This window comes from Salvelinus fontinalis, chromosome 3, assembly GCF_029448725.1.
Source record: "Salvelinus fontinalis isolate EN_2023a chromosome 3, ASM2944872v1, whole genome shotgun sequence".
In the NCBI taxonomy this organism is placed as follows: Eukaryota; Metazoa; Chordata; class Actinopteri; order Salmoniformes; family Salmonidae; genus Salvelinus; species Salvelinus fontinalis.
The window spans coordinates 34573621-34597675 of NC_074667.1; the positions used below are offsets into that span (position 1 = coordinate 34573621).

General features: G+C 41.9%; 2 protein-coding genes across 5 annotated transcripts; one reads left to right on the plus strand and one right to left on the minus strand.

The window, feature by feature from the left end:
- Window positions 1-3672: 3672 nt before the first annotated feature.
- On the plus strand, window positions 3673-18297 carry LOC129845473 (NGFI-A-binding protein 2-like). Of its 4 annotated transcripts, XM_055913425.1 has the most exons (8): window positions 3674-3842; window positions 4086-4194; window positions 9506-10414; window positions 10829-10962; window positions 12543-12594; window positions 12925-13039; window positions 15091-15276; window positions 16765-18297. In XM_055913425.1, exons 3-8 carry the CDS (start codon window positions 9515-9517, stop codon window positions 16860-16862), a joined length of 1485 nt encoding a protein of 494 aa, XP_055769400.1. In that variant the 5' UTR covers window positions 3674-3842; window positions 4086-4194; window positions 9506-9514; the 3' UTR covers window positions 16863-18297. The 4 variants fall into 4 exon arrangements, with proteins under 4 accessions (XP_055769401.1, XP_055769400.1, XP_055769395.1 ...); XM_055913420.1 differs by having other exon boundaries at window positions 3674-4194; XM_055913424.1 differs by lacking the exon at window positions 4086-4194 and having other exon boundaries at window positions 3674-4035.
- Window positions 18298-18669: 372 nt separating this feature from the next.
- On the minus strand, window positions 18670-23736 carry LOC129845515 (uncharacterized). Its single transcript, XM_055913427.1, has 4 exons — window positions 23420-23736; window positions 22240-22382; window positions 21613-21992; window positions 18670-21481 (listed from the first exon to the last, which is right to left on the minus strand). Exons 2-4 carry the CDS (start codon window positions 22349-22351, stop codon window positions 21302-21304), a joined length of 672 nt encoding a protein of 223 aa, XP_055769402.1. The 5' UTR covers window positions 22352-22382; window positions 23420-23736; the 3' UTR covers window positions 18670-21301.
- Window positions 23737-24055: the final 319 nt, after the last annotated feature.

Sequence of the window (24055 nt, forward strand, 5' to 3'; positions counted from 1 at the left end):
GTATTTTGATATCTAGAAAAAAGTATTGCTTATTTGCACGGCTGGCCCGCTTATTAGGCAGTATTAGGCGGCCACCTATGGCTGCAGATTGACGAGGCGGCATTATCTGAGCTAAACTGGCCAAGCTGCACGTCCAACAACAACACATAAAACCTCACTTAATTTTGCCCAAAAACACTGACAATTTCTCTCAACCAGTGGCATATGGGATTTTTAAGTGAGCGCTGATGTCACCCTTTGGTAAGCAGTGCCCACTTTGTCCATTCCCAGCGTGCCTCTTTTGGAGAGAAGCAACTCTGCGGTGCTCCACCAACGTTCTGTCAAAAAAATAGCGAACATAAATCATGTGGCTCATATAGGATATGGTAGACAGTATGTGGCCTTTTCTGTAGCCAACAGCCTGGAGATAAAATGTATGACATTGTATTGAGACGAACAACATGCAGGTTTCTCAGATCAAATAGCCTAACCTAAAGGGCACTCAATCACATAAAAAATGAGTTGTCATGTTAACAAACAACATATCCTAAAAACAGGTCAAAGAAAAGTGGACAACATGGAATGGACAATCACAAATGTTGTCCAGGAGTTTCACCCCATTGTCATGATCAGTGGTTTCAAGTTTGTATCTGCACATTTTTGACAAGCTGATCATAATGAAAAAGAAAATGCTTCTGCATTTCCTGCTGGGTAAACACATTGCAAATAGGCTCATGATAACTCATGATAAAGTTGGGTAGCTGATATTCAGAGCTTAAATAGTCAAATTGATTAGTTGCAGGAATCAGGACTAATTAACCAATGCAATTACCTGGTTTACAAATGGTGGACCTACTACATGGATAAAATTCTATTGCAGGCCAACATGGTAGGCTACACCCCAGTAAGCATAAGGTGATGTTTTTGGATGTCTTTTTTTGGTCCTGTCTGGATATGTCTTTTTGTGATTTACAAATGGTAGGCTTACCACAGAGATGGGCTTTCATAAAATTCAATATCAGACAACACTGTAAGCTACACCTTAGTAAGCACGGACCGACGCCGACGCCTTTTGGACGTATTTGTTTGGTACAGGACCGACGACATTTAGACGTCTATGTTTGGTTCAGATTTTGTCCGGTCTAGACCAGCCTTAATTTGGCCCAAACATAGATGTCTATAAATGACTTATTTTCAACTTTCATTCAGAACCAAAAATTAGCCTGATTTCAACATCCAGAAAATACATATTTTGAACGTTTGTAAAATATGTATTTTCACCATCATGAAAATAAGTATTTTCAATTTTCATTTTTTGGTCTCACCTATGGCGGCAGAACGGCAAGGACCGGCCCTGCTTATTTGGTTGAGAGGGCTCAGATAGAACATGTCAGCATGCTTCAACGCCTACATGGTGACCCGAAGGAGGGACATGATAGAGACAATGTTGCTTTGTGCAAAATCACAGCTGTGGTGAACATATACTCAACATAAACCGTTTAATCAATGTGTCCCCAAGTTAAAACAATCAAAACAATCATGGTCAGTCATGTTGGAGCCTAAGGGCAACACTGCCATCCTGACTGTGGTCAACCAGTTTTCCAAGGCCACCCACTTCATTCCTCTCCCCAAACTACCCTTGGCCAAGGAGACGGCCCAGCTCATAGTGCAGAACATCTTCCGGATCCATGGACTGCCTGTGGACATGGTCTTCAACCGGGGTCCTCAGTTCTCGTCCCAGTTTTGGAAGGCGTTCTGCACCCTCATTGGGTCGTTGGCCAGCCTGTCCTCTGGGTTCCACACCCAGTCCAATGGCCAGTCGGAGCGAGCCAACCAGGACCTTAAGACAACTCTGCGTTGCCTGGTCTCCGCCAACCCCACCACCTGGAGCCAGCAGCTTGTGTGGGTGGAATACGCACGCAACACCCTTCCCTGCTCTGCCACGGGCCTATCGCCCTTTGAATGTTCTCTGGGGTATCAGCCCCCGCTCTTCCCCGAGCAGGAGGAAGAGGTCGGCGTACCTTCTGCCCAGATGTTTGTCTGCCGCTGTCGTTGTACCTGGGGGAGAGCCCGGTCGGCCCTCCTCAAGACCACCTCCAGGCATCGACGACAAGCGGATCGCCATCGGACCCCCGGCTCCCCGGTATCGCCTTGGGCAGAAGGTAAGGCTATCCACCCGGGATCTGCCCCTCCGGGTGGAATCCCGCAAACTCTTTCCCCCCATGATTTATTGGCCCGTTTACCATCTCTAAAATTATTAGTCCCTCTGCTGTTCGTCTTCTGTTGCCCCGTACCCTTCAAATACACCCCACCTTTCATGTGTCCTGAGTTAAACCCATGTCTCACAGCCCTTTGTCTCCTGTTTCCATTTATACCGGTGTTCTCTGTTTGTCTGTTGTCAGTTCGTCTTGTTTGTCTAGTCAACCAGCATTTTTTGTATTCATCTCCTGCTTTTCCCCAGTCTCTCTTTTCTTGTTCTCCTGGTTTTAACCCTTGCCTGTCCTGACCCTGTGTCACGACTTCCGCAGAAGTTGGTCCCTCTCCTTGTTCGGGCAGCATTCGGCGGTCGAAGTCGCCGACCTTTTAGCCATCGCTGATCCTCTTTTCATTTTCCTTTGGTTTTGTCTTGTCTTGTATCACACCTGGTTCCAATCCCATTCATTACATGTTGTGTATTTAACCCTCTGTTCCCCCTCATTGTCTTTGTCGGTGATTGTTTGTTTGTAAGCATTGTGCAAGATATGCTCTGGTGTGTGACGAGTTTTGTACCCACTTGTTTTATTTTGTATATTTTGGTTTTCAGAGTTTTTGAGCACTTATTAAACTGCTCCGTTTTATACCAAGTTCGATCTCCTGCGCCTGACTTCCCTGCCACCAGCACGCACCCTTACACTCTGAGCCCGCCCGCCTGACCACTCTGCCTGCCCTGAGCCTGCCTGCAGTCCTGTACCTTTGCCCCTGTTGCTGTAATAAACATTGTTACTTCGACAAGGTCTGCATCTGGGTTTTACCTTATTCCGATAATAGCTCTGTCTTTGAATTTTAAGAGTGGTTACATTTCTCCATCCCCATTCCTTTGCTTTTCATCGAAACAAGCCAGGGCATAGATAATGCTTTATTATTGTTTCAACTGCTGATTTCCCCTTTAAGTTAGCCTATTTCTAATGAAAAAACTGCAATGTTGTAGACCTAGTGTAAATCAAATTCACAGTGATGCCTGTTGCGTCATCGGGGAATCCCCTATCTCATGCGTCACGCACGCAAAGAATTTACCCAAACGATCGGAAACAGTCTTTCACCATTTGCCAACCACTTGATGATTCTGACGCACTATTAGGCTATTACTGTATGTCCATGTTGTTTACGACTGTGCTGTAGATCAATAATATTTATTTGTGAAACAGCACCCAAATAACTTTTCTAGTACAATAAAAGGAGATTAATAAATTGAAGGTTAGGCTAGCAGCATAGCCTATAGAAGCATACAGCTCACCTCACACATTTCTGTGACTGACCAGGCAGAATGGTAGGCTATGTGGTACTCCGTTTTTATTAAATAGGCTCATTTTAGACAGGTGCATCTTATTGAAAAGTGGGCAAATAAAATCCGAAAATGAAAGGGTTAATAAGCAAACCTCAGTCTTTCAGGCCCCCGCCTCCCACATCTCCAATTTGAAAGCCGCCTCTCTACTGGGAGAGAGGAAAGCTCTTTTTCGGTCAGATGGCGTCCGCCCCCAGGTTTCTCGCACCCACACAACCAGCAAAAAGGCAGCCAGCAACCAATACGGTTCGCCGGGGGGAAGATAACTGCCAACGAATTCAGACGAGTTATGGGATTTAGCTGGTGTCAACAGCAGTCAGAAGTGAGAAAGATAACGATTGTACAGGGAAATAAAGCGATTATATAAATACATTTAAGGCATTTACAATAGGTTGTGTACAATAGCTTTTTAAAAAGTGTGTATTTATCAAATCTCTTACATTGATGGAAACTTAGTTAACGGGACTGGATGGCACTTAAAGAAAGAGTCGTCGAGGGATGAGACTTTCGATAAGGTAAAAAGTGAGATAACAATTAGGATTGCTGATATAACTTTATTTTTTAGATAATCTAGCCTATTACGAGGTTCAACAGATTGCGCGAAAACTGGATTCGGGTCACTCAGTGCGCGCAGGTCCCTTCTGCCAATTCAGCCATCGGACGATTTGAACGAGGTGAGAGATTATGCTGGAGTTATTTACATTTTTATGATGAAATATTACATTTCACATGCGTGTTTAGTTCCGTAGGAAGGTGGATCGTCTGGTATTGCCTTGCACTATGGATGTTCGCTTAATACTATTGTCATTGTATTTTTTAAATTGTCCGTTTTTTAAATTATTATTTTCGTAACCGTCGCTTTGTGCATCATATGAACTCGCAAATTCTGTCCTCATAAGAACAGACGAACTATTTTTAACAAACTATTTTTTAATTCTCAGATCTTGAAAAAACAAAACAATTGTGTATGTCTAAACTGTACATTTTTCCAATGACAATGCCATGCGTAATTGGAGAACACATCCTGCATATTTGAGGTATAAAGAATTGGGCACCCACACGTGAAGTGTTGTCAAATATGATCATCAATAATAATAAACTATCAGGAAAAGTAGGCTCTTGTACGCTGGTATAAGTCTCTCATGTGTAATTTGGGTTCAAATAAAAAATGGTATGGATTTAGTGTTTTCTTATTCAAGACATCTGATTGATATTGACTTCATGTGTTTTTATATGAGACATTCTGCAACATAACAGATAGTCAAAAGATGTGACAAATTTCTCAGTACATTTATTGCATTCATTGCGAGTAGGTAGGCGTCTTGACGCATGTGCTGTGTATGCCTCAGAAATTGATACATAAACATGCATCAAGATGGTTGAGCATTAGGCAAAAACTGGTGAAAGACAGACAGACATACAGTGCCTTCAGAAAGTATTCCCACCCCTTAACTTTTTCCAAATTTTCTTGTGTTATAGTCTGAATTTAAAATGAATTCAATTGAGATTTTGTGTCACTGATCTACACACATTACCCCATAATGGGGAAAGGGGAGTTATGTTTTTAGAAATGTTTACGAATTAATAAAAAATGAAAAGCTGAAATGTCTTGAGTCAATAAAGCCCCGTCTGCATTGGCACTTTGAAATCAACCCTGTTGGCATGACTTTGGTAGGCCATCTCAAATTGCGTTTCCACTGCCTCCAAAAATAAGAAATTATGTCATGTTGCTAGGTAGCTAATGTGTGACTCCAGCTGTATTCGCTAATGTTGCTAGCAAGATGTTGAAGAATTTAATTCACCCTCACCATGCTGTAACTAGCGTTATATATATATTTATATCTGAGTGAGTCTGGCTTGCTGACGTTAGCTAGCTAGCTAAATTATTAGCGTCGTCACTAGCACAACAGGCTAGCTAGCTTAATTCCTTGTTTGTCATCACATTGGCTATTAGCTAGCTAGCTAACCAAGCAAACCAGACGACAGGTTTGATATGATGTAGCTAGCTTGCTTTCAATACTTCCTGGCCAGCAAAAATTCCCGCCAGCTAGCTAGCTTATTTCAACTCTGATTTGCTAGCATTTGAGGGCTGACTGTTCTCATAAAAGTTTGTGTAGTGCAAAAAATGAATGAAGGACCCAGCTATGGTGCTAATTCGTGTCATATCTGACTACTGCAGTACTGCTTATCTAAGTGCTAGCTAACAGCAACATGCCCAGACGAGTTAGCTACATTGTGTCAGCATCCAGCGGTGATCAGTTTGGTGGTTGCATAGTAACGGCTCCACCAGCCCGAATTCTAATCGAGCTGGCACTTGTTGTGAAACTGGGCTGCACTGGCCCAGGTTTCCTTAGACACAGCTCGAATTTGGTACTTCCATTCGAAACAGCTCGAATTTTGCCATCACGGGGCTTAAGTGGGGCGTTGCTTTATCTTGGCCAGGTCGCAGTTGTAAATGAGAACTTGTTCTCAACTAGCCTACCTGGTTAAATAAAGGTGAAATAAAATAAAACATAAAAATTAAGCATTCAACACCTTTGTTAAGGCAAGCCTAAAAAAATATTTGCTTAACAAGTCACATAATAAATTGCATGGTGCAATAATAGGGTACACCCCATTCCTGCAGTCATCTGACCAAATCGCCCTCTAGTGGCCTCATGTGTGGAATGTTATTAATATTTTTCATAATTTCATAATTAATACACTTTTTTTACACAGGAAATGCCAAATATCTTCTGTGATGTATATAAAGTGTCAAATTGGGATGCAAACAAAAAATGTAATACATTTCAACTCTATATCTGACAGATTTCTTTTTTTTAAAGCCCATAACCATGTGTGTGAGGTTTATACTTTTGTTTCAAAGTAGATTTGTTTAAGACTACCAAGAACACACAGATTTTGCAGTAAAAGTTTAACATGAATTTTTGAATGACTACCTCGTCCTTGTACCCCACACATACAATTATCTGCAAGGTCCCTCAATCGAGCAGTGAATGTCAAACACAGATTCAACCACAAAGACCCGGGAAGATTTCCAATGCCTTGCAATGAAGGGCACTTATTTGTAGATTTAAAAAAACAAGCAGACATTGAATATCTCTTTGAGCCTGGGGAAGTTATTAATTGCACTTTGGATGGTCTATCAATACACCCAGTCACTACAAAGGTATAGGCATCCTTCCTAACTCAGAGGAAGAAAATCCTGCAGGAATTTAACAATGAGGCCAATGGTGACTTTAAAACAGTTATAGTTTAATGGCTGTGATAGGAGAAAACTGAGGATGGAAAAACAACATTGTAGTTACTCCACAATACTAACCTACATGACAGAGTGAGAAGTAGGAAGCCTGTACAGAATAGAAATATTCCAAAACATGCATCCTGTTTGCAATAAAGCACTAAAGTAAAACTGAAAAAAATGTGGCAGAGGAATTCCCTTTGTGTCCAGTATACAAAGCGTTATGTTTGGGGAAATCCAACACATCACTGAGTACCACTCTTCATATTTTCATGCATGTTTGCAGCATGTTTTGGGTATGCTTGTCATCGACACGGACTAGGGAGTTTTTTAGGATACAAATAAACAGAATAGCGCTAAGCACAGGAAAAATCCTAAAGGAAAACCTGGTTCAGTTTGCTTTCCAACAGATACTGAGAGACAAATTCCCCCTTCAGCAGGACAATAACCTAAAACACAAGGCCAAATATACACTGGAATTGCTTACCAAGACTCATTGAATGGATATTGAGTGGCCTAGTTACAGTTTTGACTAAAATCGGCTTGAAAATCTTTGGTAAGATTTGAAAATGGCTGTCTAGCAGTGATCAACAACCAGCTTTACAGAGCTTGAAGAACTTAAAAATGATTAATGTGCAAACATTGTACAATCCAGGTGTGCAAAGCTCTTAGAGACTCACAGAAAGACTCACAGCTGTAATCGCTGCCAAAGTTGATTCTAACATGTATTGACTCAGGGGTGTGAATACTTAGTTAAAGTTGGAAGTTTACATACACCTTAGCCAAATACATTTAAACTCAGTTTTTCACAATTCCTGACATTTAATCCTAGTAAAATTCCCTGTTTTAGGTCAGTTAGGATCACCACTTTATTTTAAGAATGTGAAATGTCAGAATAATAGGAGATAATTATTTATTTATTTCATCACATTCCCAGTGGGTCAGAAGTTTATATACACTCAATTAGTATTTGGTAGCATTGCCTTTAAATTGTTCAACTTGGGTGAAACATTTCAGGTAGCCTTCCACAAGCTTCCCACAATAAATTGGGTGAATTTTGGCATATTCCTCCTGACAGAGCTGGTGTAACGGAGTCAGGTTTGTAGGCCTCCTTGCTCACAAACGCTTTTTCAGTTCTGCCCACATATTTTCTATAGGATTGTGATGGCCAGTCCAATACCTTGACTTTGTTGTCCTTAAGCCATTTTGCCACAACTTTGGAAGTATGCTTGGGATCATTGTCCAATTGGAAGATCCATTTGCGACCAAGCTTTAACTTCCTGCCTGATGTCTTGAGATGTTGCTTCAATGCCTCCCCCTTTTTTCACCAAACATAATGATGGTCATTATAGCCAAACAGTTCTATTTTTGTTTCATCAGACCAGAGGACATTTCTCCAAAAGGTACGATCTTTCTCCCCATGTGCAGTTGCAAACCGTAGTCTGGCGTTTTTATGGAGGTTTTGGAGCAGTGGCTTCTTCCTTGCTGAGCGGCCTTTCAGGTTATGTCGATATAGGACTCATTTTACTGTGGATATAGATACTTTTGTACCTGTTTCCTCCAGCATCTTTCCAAGGTCCTTGTTCTGGGATTGATTTGCACTTTTTGCACCAAAGTACGTTCATCTCTAGGAGACAGAACACGTCTCCTTCCTGAGTGGTATGAAGGCTGCGTGGTCCCATGGTGTTAATACTTGCGTACTATTGTTTGTACAGAGGAACGTGGTACCTTCAGATATTTGGAAATTGCTCCCAAGGATGAACCAGACTTGCGGATATCTAAAATTTTTCCTTTTGATTTTCCTATGATGTCAAGCAAGGAGGCACTGAGTTTGAAGGTAGGCCTTGAAATACATCCACAGGCACACCTCCAATTGACTCAAATGATGTCAATTAGCCTATCAGAAGCTTCTAAAGCCATGACATAATTTTCTGGAATTTTCCAAGCTGTTTAAAGGCACAGTCAACTTAGTGTATGTAAACTTCTGACCCACTGGAATTGTGATACAGTGAATTATAAGTGAAATAATCTGTCTGTAAACAATTGTTGGAAAAATTACTTGTGTCATGCACAAAGTAGATGTCCTAAACGACTTGCCAAAAGTATAGTTTGTTAACAAGAAATTTGTGGAGTGGTTGAAAAATGAGTTTTAATGACTCCAACGTAAGTGTAGGTGAACTTCCAACGTCAACTGTATGTTTATACAGTATTTCCGTATTTAATTTTCAATACATTTGTAAAAATGTGAAAAAACATGTTTTCACTTTGTTGTTCTGGGGTATTGTGTATAGATGGGTGAGAAAAAATATATTTAATGCATTTTTTATTCAAGCTGTAACAGCAAAATGTGGAATAAGTCAAGGGATAAGAATCATTTCTGAAGGCACTGTATAAATTCACAGACAGACAGACAGACAGACAGACAGACAGACATGTGACAGAGAAAGACAGATGAGAGTGGGGAAGGGGAGATAGGGAGAGAGGGAAATGGTGAAGGAGGGAAGGGATTGAGAGCGAGGAGGGAGCGATGGATGAGAGGGGGGTAGGGAGGGAAAGAAGCAGGGAGAGAGAATGGAGTGGGGAGGAAGGATTATTCCATGTAGCAAACAAATTAATAAAGCATTATGTCCACACAACACAATACATCATAACTGTTTTCTCCTTTCATTGATGAGACATTTATTAAACTTAAGTGGAGTCTTGAGTAACTCTCCTCCGGTCTGTTCCTTCTTTCCTGTCTACAGTTCTACGCCATGTCTCTGCCGCGTATGCTGGGCGAGCTGCAGCTGTACCGGGTGCTGCAGAGGGCCAACCTGTTGGCCTACTACGACACCTTCATCCAGCAGGGCGGTGACGACTTGCAGCAGCTCTGTGAGGCTGCAGAGGATGAGTTCCTGGAGATCATGGCGCTGGTCGGCATGGCGACCAAGCCACTGCACGTGCGCCGTCTACAGAAGGCCCTCCGCGACTGGGCAGCCAACCCGGCCCTCTTCAACCAGCCCCTGGCCAACATGCCCCTGAGCGGCATCCCGCTGTTCAAGGTGGACGGAACGGGTGCCAGCGGAACCAGGAAGTCCCTGAGCAATGGGCAGCCGGGGTCGCCATTCGACAGGGAGGACAGGGCGTGCCTCACCCCTATGCACAGCGGGAGCCCCAGAAGCCCCTGCTCCCGGGCCTCGCCACAGCCCCCGGACACCCACTACAGGGGCAAGCTGTCCCCAATGGACCCGCACTGGCTCAGCCCAGAGCCGGATGGGAACAGTGTCTCGGTGTCTGCCTCAGGGGTGGACGAGGAGCAGCCCAGCCCACCTCTACTCCCCACTCGTACCCCAGGTCCCTCCACGCCCGCAGCCTCCTCCTCCTCCCTCTCCCCGGTGGTCCTCTCAGCCTGGCCTGGGGGCCAGCTGGACGGGGAGACGGCACGGGCAGTGGGGGAGAGCGTAGACAGGCTCCTGAGGACCCTGCCCAGGTTGGACCCCAGAGAGGTGAAAACACTCCTTAGGATGAACAAGAAGATGGCCAAGACGGTGGGCCACATCTTCAAGATGGCACCCCAGGACATGGCCAAGGAGGAGGAGATCCGCAAGTACAGCCTCATCTACGGCCGCTTCGACTCCAAGAGGAGGGAGGGCAAGCAGCTCACACACCACGAGGTGAGGGCATCAGTGTTTCCACTAATAAGAGTTATCTGTGTACTAGTATATGTGAGAGGCTTGAGCATTCCCACTGGGCACAGACGTCAGTTCAACATCTAGTTTTGAATTGTCAAGTAACCTGAATTCAATGTGAAATCAATCAAAAATGTCACCATGTCATTAGATTTAGGTTAAAAGTTGGGTGAAAAAAAACACGAAATTACATTGATTACTTTTTTCAAATCCAATCAGTTTTCCACGTTGCTTCAACGTCATCACATTAAATGTTTTTGTTCAAATGACCTGGAAACAATGTTGATTCAACCAGTTTTTGCCCAGTGGGTTGTATCATTTTTTTTTAATCATAGCGTTCATATCATTCTAATGTTCTCTTTCCCCTCTCACCTTATTTGATGTCCTCCTCATGTTCAGCTGATCATCAATGAAGCGGCCGCCCAGTTCTGTATGCGTGACAACGCTCTGCTTCTGCGACGGGTAGAGCTCTTCTCATTGGCTAGACAGGTGGCAAGAGAATGCGCCTACACCTCCACACTCAAGCATGCCAGGTAAGGGCACGAGGTTCCACTGTTTAGGGGCTTCCCCACCCCCGTCTGATGACCTTCCCACCCTCTCACCCTCTGTCTCTTCCTCTACAACTAGGATGTGTCCCCTATGGGCCCTGGTCAAAAGTAGTGCACTACATACAGCTGTATGATCTTAATTTGATCACTCTTTTGTTGCTGAGAATTTTCCTGCATAGCAGAAAAGCTAACTTTGAGTGTATTTGAGTTTTAAAAAGGCATCTAAAGTTAGACATTTCCACTTAGAAAATTCTGACTTGATTTTCCCCAATGAAAAATTAATCAACCCCTACAAAAATGTCCATTCATTATAATCCACATAATAATTCACATTTCCTGTTGCTGCAGGATTATGTTCCTGCTGAAGCAAACTGGCTCAAATTAAGATGCTACATCTGTAGGAATTAGGGTGCCATTTGGGACGCACCCAGGGAAACCCAAATATAGAGAGACTTATGCACTTAGCACACATAGCTAAGGCTGGCCACGGTCATGCTACTCGTCAGACAGCACTGCAGTTAGTGCATCTGCTCCAAAACAAAGTCATACTTTGTGATCAGCTAAATGAAAGCACTTTCAAAAACTCAAGCGTCTCATATAATCAATAAGATTTTTTAAATATCTTTCAAAATCAATGAATAATGTATGTGTTTACTGTTAGTCACATCGCCTCAAGTTTTGGTTACACAACATCAGTTTCTATATACTGAACAAAAATATGAATGCAACATGCAACAATTTCTAAGATTTTACTGAGTTACAGTTCATAGAAGGAAATCAGTCAATTTAAATACATTTATTAGGCCATAATTTATGGATTTCACATGACAAGGGAAGGGGAGCCAGGCCCAGCCAATAAGAATGATTTTTTTCCCACAAAAGGGCTTTATTACAGAAAGAAATATTACTCAATTTCATCAGCTGACGGGTGGCTAGTCTCAGACGACCCTGCAGGTAAAGAAGCCGGATATGGAGGGCCTAGGCTGACGTGGTTACATGTAGTCTGCGGTTGTGAGGCCGGTTGGACGTACTGCCAAATTCTTTAAAACGAAGTTGGAGGCGGCTTATGGTAGAGAAATTAACATTACATTCTCTGGCAAAAGCTGTGGTGGACATTCATGCAGTCAGCATGCCAATTGCACGCTCCCTCAAAACTTGAGACATCTGTGGCATTGTGTTGTGTAACAAAACTGCACATTTTAATAGCCTTTTATTGTCCCCAGCACAAGGTGCACCTGTGTAATGATCATGCTGTTTAATCAGCTTCTTGATATGCCATACCTGTCAGGTGGATGGATTATCTTGACAAAGGAGAAATGCTCACTAACGGTTGTGTAAACAAATTTGTCCACAAAATTGGAGAGAAATAAGATTTTTGTGCAAATAGAACATTTCTGGGATTTTTTATTTTAGCTCATGAAACATGGGACCAACACTTTGCATTTTAATTGGATGTAATGAGCTACTACTTGCTAATGAACTAACAGACAGCAGGATCAACTGAATCCTGGAATTTGCACAAGAGGATTGCTCTTTTACTTTATTATTTATTTCTGTTATTACAGAACAAGTGCAGATGACTGCAGTTTACCATCCCAAAAGAGAGTGAAACATGAGGTGAGTGGGCTAAAGTTTCTGAACCCCTAACAAGAAAGATTAAAACTATATCAAACTCTATCTCAATCTGTTTAAATTAGTTAGTGTGTGTACAAAAGCTGTTTTGTCAACGTAATATTAGTACCATGTTGATCCATACAGCATTGGTCGACAATGAATAAGCTGTAATTAGAATAAATCAATGAAATTGCAAAAATTCATACACTGCAATTTATACCATGGATACTTTTCAATCAGCCCTATACTATATATCGATGTATGCCATTAGTACATTTCAGTAGTAATTGCATTCTAACACACACACACTATGATGTTTGGTGTGTGTTTCAGGTGATAGTGTCAGAGTGTGTGTCCTCCCTCCATGGTGTGGAGGGTTCAGAGGGGGTGTCCCAGAGGGCTGACGAGGACAGCTTATCAGGAGAAAGTCTGGACAGCTTAACACAAGGTACCGTTGAAGTCGGAAGTTTACCTACACTAAGGTTGGAGTCATTAAAACTTGTTTTTCAACCACTCCACAAATTGTTCTTGTTAACAAACTATAGTTTTGGCAAGTCGGTTAGGACATCTACTTTGTGCATGACACAAGTAATTTTTCCAATAATTGTTTACAGACAGGTTTCACTTATAATTCACTGTATCACAATTCCAGTTGTGAAGAAGTTTACATACACTAAGTTGACTGTGCCTTTAAACAGCTTTGAAAATTCCAGAAAATTATGTCATGGCTTTAGAAGCTTCTGATAGGCTAATTGACATCATTTGAGTCAATTGGAGGTGTGCCTGTGGATGTATTTCAAGGCCTAACTCAGTGCCTCTTCGCTTGACATCATGGGAAAATCAAAAGAAATCAGCAAAGACCTCAAAAAAAAATTGTAGACCTCCACAAGTCTGGTTCATCCTTGGAAGCAATTTCCAAACGCCTGAAGGTACCACGTTCATCTGTACAAACAATAGTACGCAAGTATTAACACCATGGGACCACGCAACCGTCATACCGCTCAGTAAGGAGACGCGTTCTGTCTCCTAGAGATGAACGTACTTTGGTGTGAAAAGTGCAAATCAATCCCAGAACAACAGCAAAGGACCTTGTGAAGATGCTGGAGGCAACAGGTACAAAAGTATCTATATCCACAGTAAAACGAGTCCTCTATCGATATAACCTGAAAGGCCGCTCAGCAAGGAAGAAGCCACTGCTCCAAAACCGCCATAAAAAAGCCAGACTACGGTTTGCAACTGCACATGGGGACAAAGATCGTACTTTTTGGAGAAATGTCCTATGGTCTGATGAAACAAAAATAGAACTGATTGGCCATAATGGCCATTGTTATGTTTGGAGGAAAAAGGGAAGTTCTTGCAAGCCGAAGAACACCGTCCCAACTGTGAAGCACGGGGGTGGCACCATCATGTTGTGGGAGGTGCTTTGCTGCAGGAGGGACTGGTGCACTTCACAAAATAGATGGCATCGTGAGGAAGGGAAATGATGTGGATATATTGAAGCAACATCTCAAGACATCAGTCAGGAAGTTAAAGCTTGGTCGCAAATGGGTCTTCCAAATGGACAATGACCCCAAGCATACTTCCAAAGTTATAGCAAAATGGCTTAAGGACAACAAAGTCAAGGTATTGGAGTGGCCATCACAAAGCCCTGACCTCAATCCTATAGAAAATATGTGGGCAGAACTGAAAAAGTGTGTGCGAGCAAGGAGGCCTACAAACCTGACTCAGTTACACCAGCTCTGTCAGGAGGAATGGGCCAAAATTCACCCAATTTATTGTGGGAAGCTGGTGGAAGGCTATCTGAAACGTTTGACCCAAGTTAAACAATTTAAAGGGAATGCTACCATATACTAATTGAGTGTATGTAAACTTCTGAACCACTCGGAATGTGATGAAAGAAATAAAAGCTGAAATAATCACTCTCTACTATTATTCTGACATTTCACATTCTTAAAATAACGTGGTGATCTTAACTGACCTAAGACAGGGAATTTTTACTAGGATTAAATGTCAGGAATTGTGAAAAACTGAGTTTTAAATGTATTTGGCTAAGGTGTATGTAAACTTCCGACTTCAACTGTACATACAGTGTCCAGATCCAAATATATTTTCTTTAACACTAGTATGTATATCAGCTCAAGTCAGCAAGTCTTGCATGTAAATACAGTAATTGTTGAACACATTTAGCGCTGATCTTGTACAGTAAGTGTCACTTAATCATATTTCATTCCCAGACATTCTTTATGTGTTTCTCTAAATGTCACAGAGCCCCACTGACTACAAAGCACTATTGACAATAGTTCATGTTTTCTGTAGTGTCCAGCTATGTGCCAAATGGTACCCCATTCTCTATATAGAGCCCTATGGGCCCTTGTCAAAAGTAGTACATTACATAGGGAATAGGATGCCAATCTGGACGCAGCCGCAGTCTTGTCAAGAAGCAGCTATATGTGATTGGTTCAAAATGGAATTCACACATAACCCTGTCTGTCCTAATAGACGTAGCCTCACAGTGCAACCAATCTCCATCCCCCCGCCCCCCCACCGACACCTCCATCCCTGCAAACTGGAGTCGCCATCTCATGCAACAAACGCTCATGGATGAGGGGCTGCGATTGGCTAAGATGGTGTCACATGACCGAGCTGGCAAGATCAGCCTTAGGTCAGAGGGGACACATACCACAGGTGACTTTCTGAGTAATGGCTTACAAACGTTATCATGCAAGAGTTATCATGCTAACACTCTTAAAGTGATTGACTTTTTCAGGCCTAAAACTTTGTGTTATGTTGAGACGAGTCCATCCCACAACATTTGTTGTGTAGAGACATGTAGCCGAATCTATCTCAAATGAATAGGAAAGATAGGCATTGTCTCATTTCATTATTTTTAAACGGTGCCTATCTTTCCTATTCATTTGAGTTTGAGACATACAGTAGAATCGAGCTAAATCAACGCAACAAATGTCCTGGGACATTGACTGGACATTGTCTCCTGATATTAAACCATTTTCGAGGTATGAAAACATTTGACAAACTTACATTATCACTTTAACATACTGCCCCTGTAGCCAATATTGTTGTCTAGGGTGATGCCTCCCACTATCCAGAGCTGTTTCTCTAGCTGGGACTGGAGAATAGGGAAAGGAGAGAAATTAGTTGGGGGATAGAGAAAGGAGGCTGAGGAGGGAGCATCCAGCTACAGTTTAGATTAGAAAGTCATACTGAAAGTTGACATGGATGTTAGTACAGTCAAATTGCCATGAGGTCTTCTAGCATATGTTAATAATAGCAACACTTAAAATGATTGTACTTAACCCTTGCCCTATCACATCTTGTCACTCATCATTAAAATGTAAAAGTGAAGCCATTGAGATGTTAATAAAGCTACTGTGCAGTAGTACTGGGCTGTCACAGTAGGCAGGGTGGAGAAGATACAGGGAGACAGAGAGTGAGTGGGAGAGAAAGAGTAGGAGATAGAAAGAGAGAAAGAATAATGGTGGGGGGCCAGAGGAAGTGCTGTGGGGGCAGTAGAAACGGAACCCCCCCCTCCCCCCTCACTCCTCACCAGCTGACGTCACATTGTGTTAGGCGTGTGGGCTGAAGGGCGGGATGGATCGAGAGAGGGGGCTAAGAAGTGGGCGGTAATTGGAGGGGCGTTGCATTGACTCACCAGGCGACAGAGAACAAAAATAAAAACCTGTGGGCAGGGAAATGGCACAGGCTTTTTTTTCTACCTATACCTCGACTTCTTAAGTAGAGGGGAAAAACAACCAAAATGACATGTTTCATCTCTCTATGACGTCGGTCTCCCTCTCACTTCCCCTCCGTCGTCCGTTTTTCTTCTCACTCACCCTGGTTTCCTTCTCCATTTCTCTCACACTAACTCAAGGAAACATGACTTGTCTTCTCTGACTGTACTCCATCGACAGTATTATCCTATTAGCTTATAAGTGGGTTCAGATTTTGACATTTAAATTCAAGTTCTTGACATATTAAATTTCAAATATTAAGGAGTGCTACCATAGTTGCATGGTGTTGTATTTCCCCTTGTATAATTTTGATTAAGTGAAGTACTCTATACCAATCAAATGTTCAGGGGGAGTAATAATGTATTGTCATCAAATTGTCTCAGTCGGCCATATAGGCTAACAGCCCTTATCGTTCCTCTTCCAGACTTTGAGGTAAAGGTGGAGAGAAGGGGCTCGATAGCAGTGTGCAGCAGCAGCAGCCCTGGCAGCACCAAAGATTACTCGGACCACGGGGGAAAGTAGTGAAACCAACCACTCATCATCTTGAGAACCCATCAACAACCCTGCCTCTCAGCTCCACTCAGATCTTGGAGGGCCCAACTCAGCAGGCTTTCCATCTGTACTTAAACCATTGACACTTGGGAGTACTGGGGAGGGGAGGTGGAATGAATCATTCCAATCTAAATAAAGTTTGGATCCCAAATGACACCCAATTCTCTACATAGTGCACTACTTTTGATCAGAACTCTGGTCAAAAGCAGTGCATTATATAGGGAATAGGGTGTTATTTTGGACGGAGCCCATGATTGGCTGAATCGGGTGGTTCAGGGAGAGGTAAAGCATCATAAACCTTCTAATACTATGGCATTCCAGTACTGAAATTGAGGGATAGGCACTCTACAACTTTACCTCTGTATATAGTGTGCCCAAACACTCCTGCGAGGGCATTAGCCACATGCATCCACAGGGCTACGGTAACACTTACACAAATGTAGGAGGTTTGTCACACACTGATGTGACAATGTCTCAGTTTGCCCACTTTGAACATAATCCCAATCCCCATAATCCCCTCCTCCCCCACCCCGCCCCCAGGACAATGGATGCAAAATGTTGATATCATGACTAACTTTTGGTGCTATTTTCGTTCTGTTGATACAAGGTTGTCACTGAGATTAGGATAAGTATCTGTTATGACACTACCGTTAAAGATTGGTTTTACAAAGTGTCACTATTTTGAGTGTTGACCGTTAGATGATAAAGGCAATGTGTACAGAGAAGATAATCAGGTTCAGAGGCCTTTTTCTTCCAATACTGCAGCAACTGTCACTGACATCCACTGAAACTATGTTAATTTAGAGGAGTGGGTTTGGATGTTAATATGTTAACACTATTGAGCCATGAGATTATATTTGTTGGTGAACTCAACATTCTTTGATTTAACTTAATAAGGCTTAAAACAAGCAACAATAATTTGCATAACTCTTGAGGCAATAACTGAGTTAACAATGACAAGAATGCTCATCTCCCAATGTTATTTTTTTAATACAGTATGTATGTCGTATCAAACACTAAATTCTTTGATTATGGAGTTTTGGAGAATTGACTTTTTTTGGTAAGAATACATAGTCAGATGTTACTGGGAATGAATGTTTAAAAGAAAGGTGTTTGGATGGTTAGGAAATCAGGGAGAATCCAGGACATTACATTTTCTGCATCCGAAAAGGTCCCCTATTTCCTATATAATGCACTACTTCTGACCAGGGCCTACCTCTAGTCAAAGATGGTGCACTATATAGGAAAAAGGGTGCAATTTGGGATGGACACATTATTTCCATGAAGTACCTAAACTGTAACCTCCTGCCTCACAAGCATTAAACAACCTCTTCTGTTTGTTATGCTGAACAGCAGATTATTTATTTTGTTAAATCTCAATAAATGTTATTTTATTGTTTTAAAATTATTGTTGTGGCTCCATCTGTTGCACTCCGTGTGAGGAAATCCATCCACCCCATCTGTTGCACTCCTTGTGAGGAGCATAAGTGTCAAATGTATGATAAGGCTGAAGAATCCTGCGTCATTCGAATGCTGCCAGTAATTCCAGAACTAATAGAAAAGCACTAGGTCCAAACAGTCATATTCCCACTCTCCCCGCACTATCACCACCACCATCATCATCACCGCCTCCGCTCCATCAAGTTGTTTGTTCCTTCCAGTTCTAAGCTAACATGACTGTATTTGTGATGTCACCTGCCTCAACTCCCTGTGAGCCTCCCCCCCTTCCCCCACCCCACCAGCATCATGATGAGAGAGCAGACTAAATATAGTGAGATATAGCTGCCAACCTGGTGGCTCGTTGAGGAATTCTGCTGTGTACTTTTGCATCGCTGCTCTGACTGAAAGACCCAGGTTGTATTCTGAATAGCACCCTATTCCCTATATAGTATGCTTCTTTTGACCAGGGGAATATAGGGAATATAGTGCCATTTGACACATCCCAAACACAATTGACTGATCACTGTGACAACATAATAAGCTTCATGTTCCAAAAAAGAAATACATCATCTTTTCAAACTAGAATTTACATAACGATTACAAAAACTACATAAATACACAAAGAGACAATATCAAAAGTATTATTTGAAGATAATTGGCCTAATGTATTAATCAATTCAGCTCTACATTCAACAGAGAATCATGACAGAAATTTTACCTACCTGTCTGTGTTGGATGAAACCTCTTATCTCCAATATAGAAAACAGCCATACTTTACCATTAACAAACATACAATTAAGAAACTTCAGAAGCTATTTTGAATACATTTTCTTGGCCCTAGAGTTGATGCATGTAAAAATGTCAATGCACAACGAAAAAAATGAATGGTTAAGAAGTTACGAGGTTTTCCTTCGAAAGCAACGATAGGATAAATATACAAGTATATTTCTATGTTTATACATATATTATGTGTAACATTATAATGGATTGTGTAGCTGTTTATAAATGACTGTATGTCCTTTTATTATTACTAGTAATAAAACAGTACCAGTAATAACGAGATAACTGAGACAAATCCCATGATGTAGCCTACCATATGTTGTTACTGCCCTCTAGTGCTATAAGAAAACAGTGGTACTTCATAAGCGGTATATGTACACTTCTCAGTTTCATAGAAAACAGACTGTTTAATCAATACATATACGTTGTAAGAACCTTTTTCATTGAAATCAATAACACATTTATTGGGGAAAACAAACAAATCTCATAAATGGTCTAGGTGATGTGTGTGGAGGTGGCAGGTAGGTCCACAATGTAGAAACAACATTATGGGGAAACCACTACTCTAGGTGATGCAGAAGCAACATTATGGGGAAACCACTACTCTAGGTGATGCAGAAGCAACATTATGGGGAAACCACTACTCTAGGTGATGTAGAAACAATATTATGGGGAAACCACTACTCTAGGTGATGCAGAAACAATATTATGGGGAAACCACTACTCTAGGTGATGCAGAAGCAACATTATGGGGAAACCACTACTCTAGGTGATGCAGAGGCAACATTATGGGGAAACCACTACTCTAGGTGATGCAGAAACAATATTATGGGGAAACCACTACTCTAGGTGATGCAGAAACAATATTATGGGGAAACCACTACTCTAGGTGATGCAGAAGCAACAGTATGGTGAAACCACTACTCTAGGTGATGCAGAAGCAACATTATGGGGAAACCACTACTCTAGGTGATGCAGAAATAATATTATGGTGAAACCACTACTCTAGGTGATGCAGAAGCAACATTATGGGGAAACCACTACTCTAGGTGATGCAGAAACAATATTATGGGGAAACCACTACTCTAGGTGATGCAGAAGCAACATTATGGGGAAACCACTACTCTAGGTGATGCAGAAATAATATTATGGTGAAACCACTACTCTAGGTGATGCAGAAACAATATTATGGGGAAACCACTACTCTAGGTGATGCAGAAACAATATTATGGGGAAACCACTACTCTAGGTGATGCAGAAACAACATTATGGGGAAACCACTACTCTAGGTGATGCAGAAGCAACATTATGGGGAAACCACTACTCTAGGTGATGCAGAAGCAATATTATGGGGAAACCACTACTCTAGGTGATGCAGAAACAATATTATGGGGAAACCACTACTCTAGGTGATGCAGAAACAATATTATGGGGAAACCACTACGCTAGGTGATGCAGAAACAATATTATGGGTAAACCACTACGCTAGGTGATGCAGAAACAATATTATGGGTAAACCACTACGCTAGGTGATGCAGAAACAATATTATGGGGAAACCACTACTCTAGGTGATGCAGAAACAATATTATGGGAAAACCACTACTCTAAGTGATGCAGAAACAACATTATGGGGAAACAGCTACTCTAGGTGATGCAGAAACAATATTATGGTGAAACCCCTACTCTAGGTGATGCAGAAACAATATTATGGTGAAACCACTACTCTAGGTGATGCAGAAACAATATTATGGGGAAACCACTACTCTAGGTGATGCAGAAACAATATTATGGGAAAACCACTACTCTAAGTGATGCAGAAACAACATTATGGGGAAACAGCTACTCTAGCTGATGCAGAAACAATGTTATGGGGAATAGAGTTCTAGATTATGTGTGTGTGGAGATGTTATGGGGGAACCAGTGTTCTAGATGATGTGTGTGGAGTTGGTGCAGGGAACTAGTGTTCTAGGTGATATGTGTGTGATGGAGGTGGTGCAGGGAAGCAGAGTTCTACGTCAGTGGTTCCCAACCATTTTCGGTTACTGTAACACAAACAGTTTTTTGCTCTGCCTGGAGTACCCCTGAATTATCCCCTCATGTGCACTTTATCAGTAAGCCTATGGTCTCATCGGTCTTCTCAGGTACCCCCTGTGGATAAGCCAAGTACCCCTGGTTGGGAAATAATGTTCTAGGTGATGTGTGTGTGGAGGTGGCACATGAAGTCTCCCCTGGTGGTGGTGTGGCCAGGGAATACAGCATTACAGAAGTCACACACATGAGACTGCAGCGCCACCTCTGACATCAGCATCATCCCCTCGGTCTGGCTCAGAAAATCACTGTCCAGGAAGGAGCCACATGCCGAGGGCATCTGAGCAGGGGGGAGGAGAGAGAGGTTTTAGGGGAGGCACGGGGATGGGGGAGGGAGAGGACAAACAGATGTTATGTTTAATGACATGACTAGTCAACAAAAAAAAAGAAAATTAAAGGGGAGAAACCTACCCTGAACATTTGTCGGGTCATATCATCACCCCAAAATCGACATGCTTGCTTCGGGTCCCCAGAGACACTGGAGGGTGCCATCTCTCCATTACCCCCAGGTAGGTCCAGAGGTCCTAGGAGGGTGGCTTTGATGACCTCTTTCCTTTCTGTCCCTGGATGAGCGAAGTCTAGCCGTAGTCTGCCCAAATCCCCAGCCAGTAGATTAGTGAGTGACCCCATGGCCCCAGATGGCCTTATAATGCCATAGTGTGCAGCAGGGTTGTGTGTTGGGACCATTAGGGTTTCTGGCCATGCAGGGAGAGCACCGGAGCTCTTCTGGGTGCACTGGATTGGGATTGATGCCATTACGCTGGGGTCTCCATCAGGAACAGGGGCTCCTCCTAAGGAAGGAATAAGCATGTAAAAGTCTGTCAAACATCTTGAATGTCTTGTAAGTCGCTCAGGATAAGATCAGTTTGCTAAATGACAAAAATGTAAATGTAGCCTACTAGATTCATTGATATTGTATATATGCACTGAATTCACTGATTTTGACACTCATTGTAACACAAAGATAAGAACCTGCAGAATAGGCATGGCATGAGAAGTATATCATTTTTGGTACTACAACAAGGAAATGGGAGTGACCTTGCTGTGACCTCAGTTTCTCTGTGAGTTTCTTGAGTAAAGCAGCCTGCTTCAGACACAGCAAGCGCAGTTGGAGGAACTCCCTGTACAGCTCTGTGTACGCCTCCTCCATCTCATGAGCACAGGGATCTTTACAAAGCCATCTGAAAAGAGACCCGTACATTACAATGTACATGAACAATGCTAATGTTCCAGTCCTAAAAATAGATTTGGAGGAGGGACTTCTGCTCCTGTGATTGTAAAATGCTAAAGCTTTGTAAAGCTATAGCATGTTATGCTTTTGTCAGCAATGTGCCATGTATAGTTCCCTTGCCTCAAATTGAGTCTAAAGAAGGAAGTAATAAGGAAAAAGGGAACCAAGTCGAGGGGAGAGAATGGAGTCCTATCCTACAAAACACATCTGTGGGGTCTCTTTACGTGCAAAGTCAAATACATATAGACATCAGTGAACACTTTTAATAATACCTGGCTCTAAATGTACTAATTACAACTGATATTTGGTATTTCAAACACATATTTTCCCTCCAGACATAATCAATCACATTTGTCTTTTTCAAGAGGCATATTCTATTCGATTTATGACGAGAATTGTAAACTGTACATGCACTCTTACTCTCTACAAGGAACTCAAACAGAAAGCACTAATAACACATTCATAACAAACCAGGAAAACACAGACAATGTCATTACATGTGCCTGTCTTGTACAGGCTTTCTATAAGGTCATATTTAAAGTTCCATACATGTTTGATATAGCCAACCTACAAATTACCACTTAAATAACATGTTGAAGTGTATAGGACTTTTGTGATTATCTTTTAGAGTTGTATTTGGAAACCTACATATGCTATGTTCTGTCATTACATTTAAAATAGCCAACTGTAATTCTTGAAAACAAAGCACATGTTCTCCTAGCTTCAGACGTTGTTTTCACTGATTTAATCTACTGTACACGAAGTTGAGATAAGGTCAACTCTGGGCAAATTTGGTCCAGGCATTTTAAAGATGGAAACACCATAGTGAACACACTTAAACTGACAAAGGTGAAGATAAATATAACTTACGACCTTGTATGGTCTTCCCCAATGACACGACAGGATATCACTTTGAACACGAGTTCATATCTTACATATATTAAGAAGAAGCGGAGAGTATTTGCTTTACTGTTGATTTTAGCCTACCTGTTAAACACAATAACCGCCGAAACAGGAACAGGACAAGTTGTTCTTACCGAATGCCATTATAACCGGATCATCTGTTGAACTTTCAAGAAGGAGAAGAACAAGAAAGTTGAGTTATTTCCGGAAAAACTGCTGAGCTTCGGAGCAGCACTTGACACATTGTTGATCTCTTAGTTGGTGAATCAAGGATTTAAAGTGGACATATATTGATCAGCACAGATGCAGACAAAAGGTTATACATCTCATAGTGTCATATACACACGAAGTATCACGTTACGTATTTTTTAGTCCACGATTAGAACCTTTCTATAGGTAAAACAAAGAACACGCCCACCACCTGGGGCGGCAGGTAGCCAAGTGGTTAGAACGGTGGGCTAGTAAACGAAAGGTTGCTAGATCAAATCCCAAAACAGACAAGGTAAAAATCTGTCCTTCTGCCCCAAGGAAGTTAACCCACTGTTCCTCGGCCGTCATTGTAAATTACAAGTAGTTCTTAACTGACTTGCCTAGTTAAATAAAATAAAAATATATTTATTTTCCAGTGGTATGGTTATGTAAACAACTTAATAAGGTATGTAATACATACTTTACAGATTTATGTTTTGACCAGACAGATCCTTGATCATTTTACAATGC

Bases quoted from the DNA above. Each gene is read 5' to 3' on its own strand.
- LOC129845515 (XM_055913427.1), bottom strand. From the start codon at position 22,351: ATGGAGGAGGCGTACACAGAGCTGTACAGGGAGTTCCTCCAACTGCGC. The intron at 21,993-22,239 runs GTCACTCCCATT...TTCCTTCCTTAG, and splicing joins GAAACTGAGGTCACAGCAAG to GAGGAGCCCCTGTTCCTGAT. The intron at 21,482-21,612 runs GTAGGTTTCTCC...CCCCCTGCTCAG, and splicing joins TGACCCGACAAATGTTCAGG to ATGCCCTCGGCATGTGGCTC.
- LOC129845473 (XM_055913420.1), top strand. From the start codon at position 9,515: ATGTCTCTGCCGCGTATGCTGGGCGAGCTGCAGCTGTACCGGGTGCTG. The intron at 13,040-15,090 runs GTACCGTTGAAG...CTGTCCTAATAG, and splicing joins TCTGGACAGCTTAACACAAG to ACGTAGCCTCACAGTGCAAC. The intron at 15,277-16,764 runs GTGACTTTCTGA...TTCCTCTTCCAG, and splicing joins AGAGGGGACACATACCACAG to ACTTTGAGGTAAAGGTGGAG.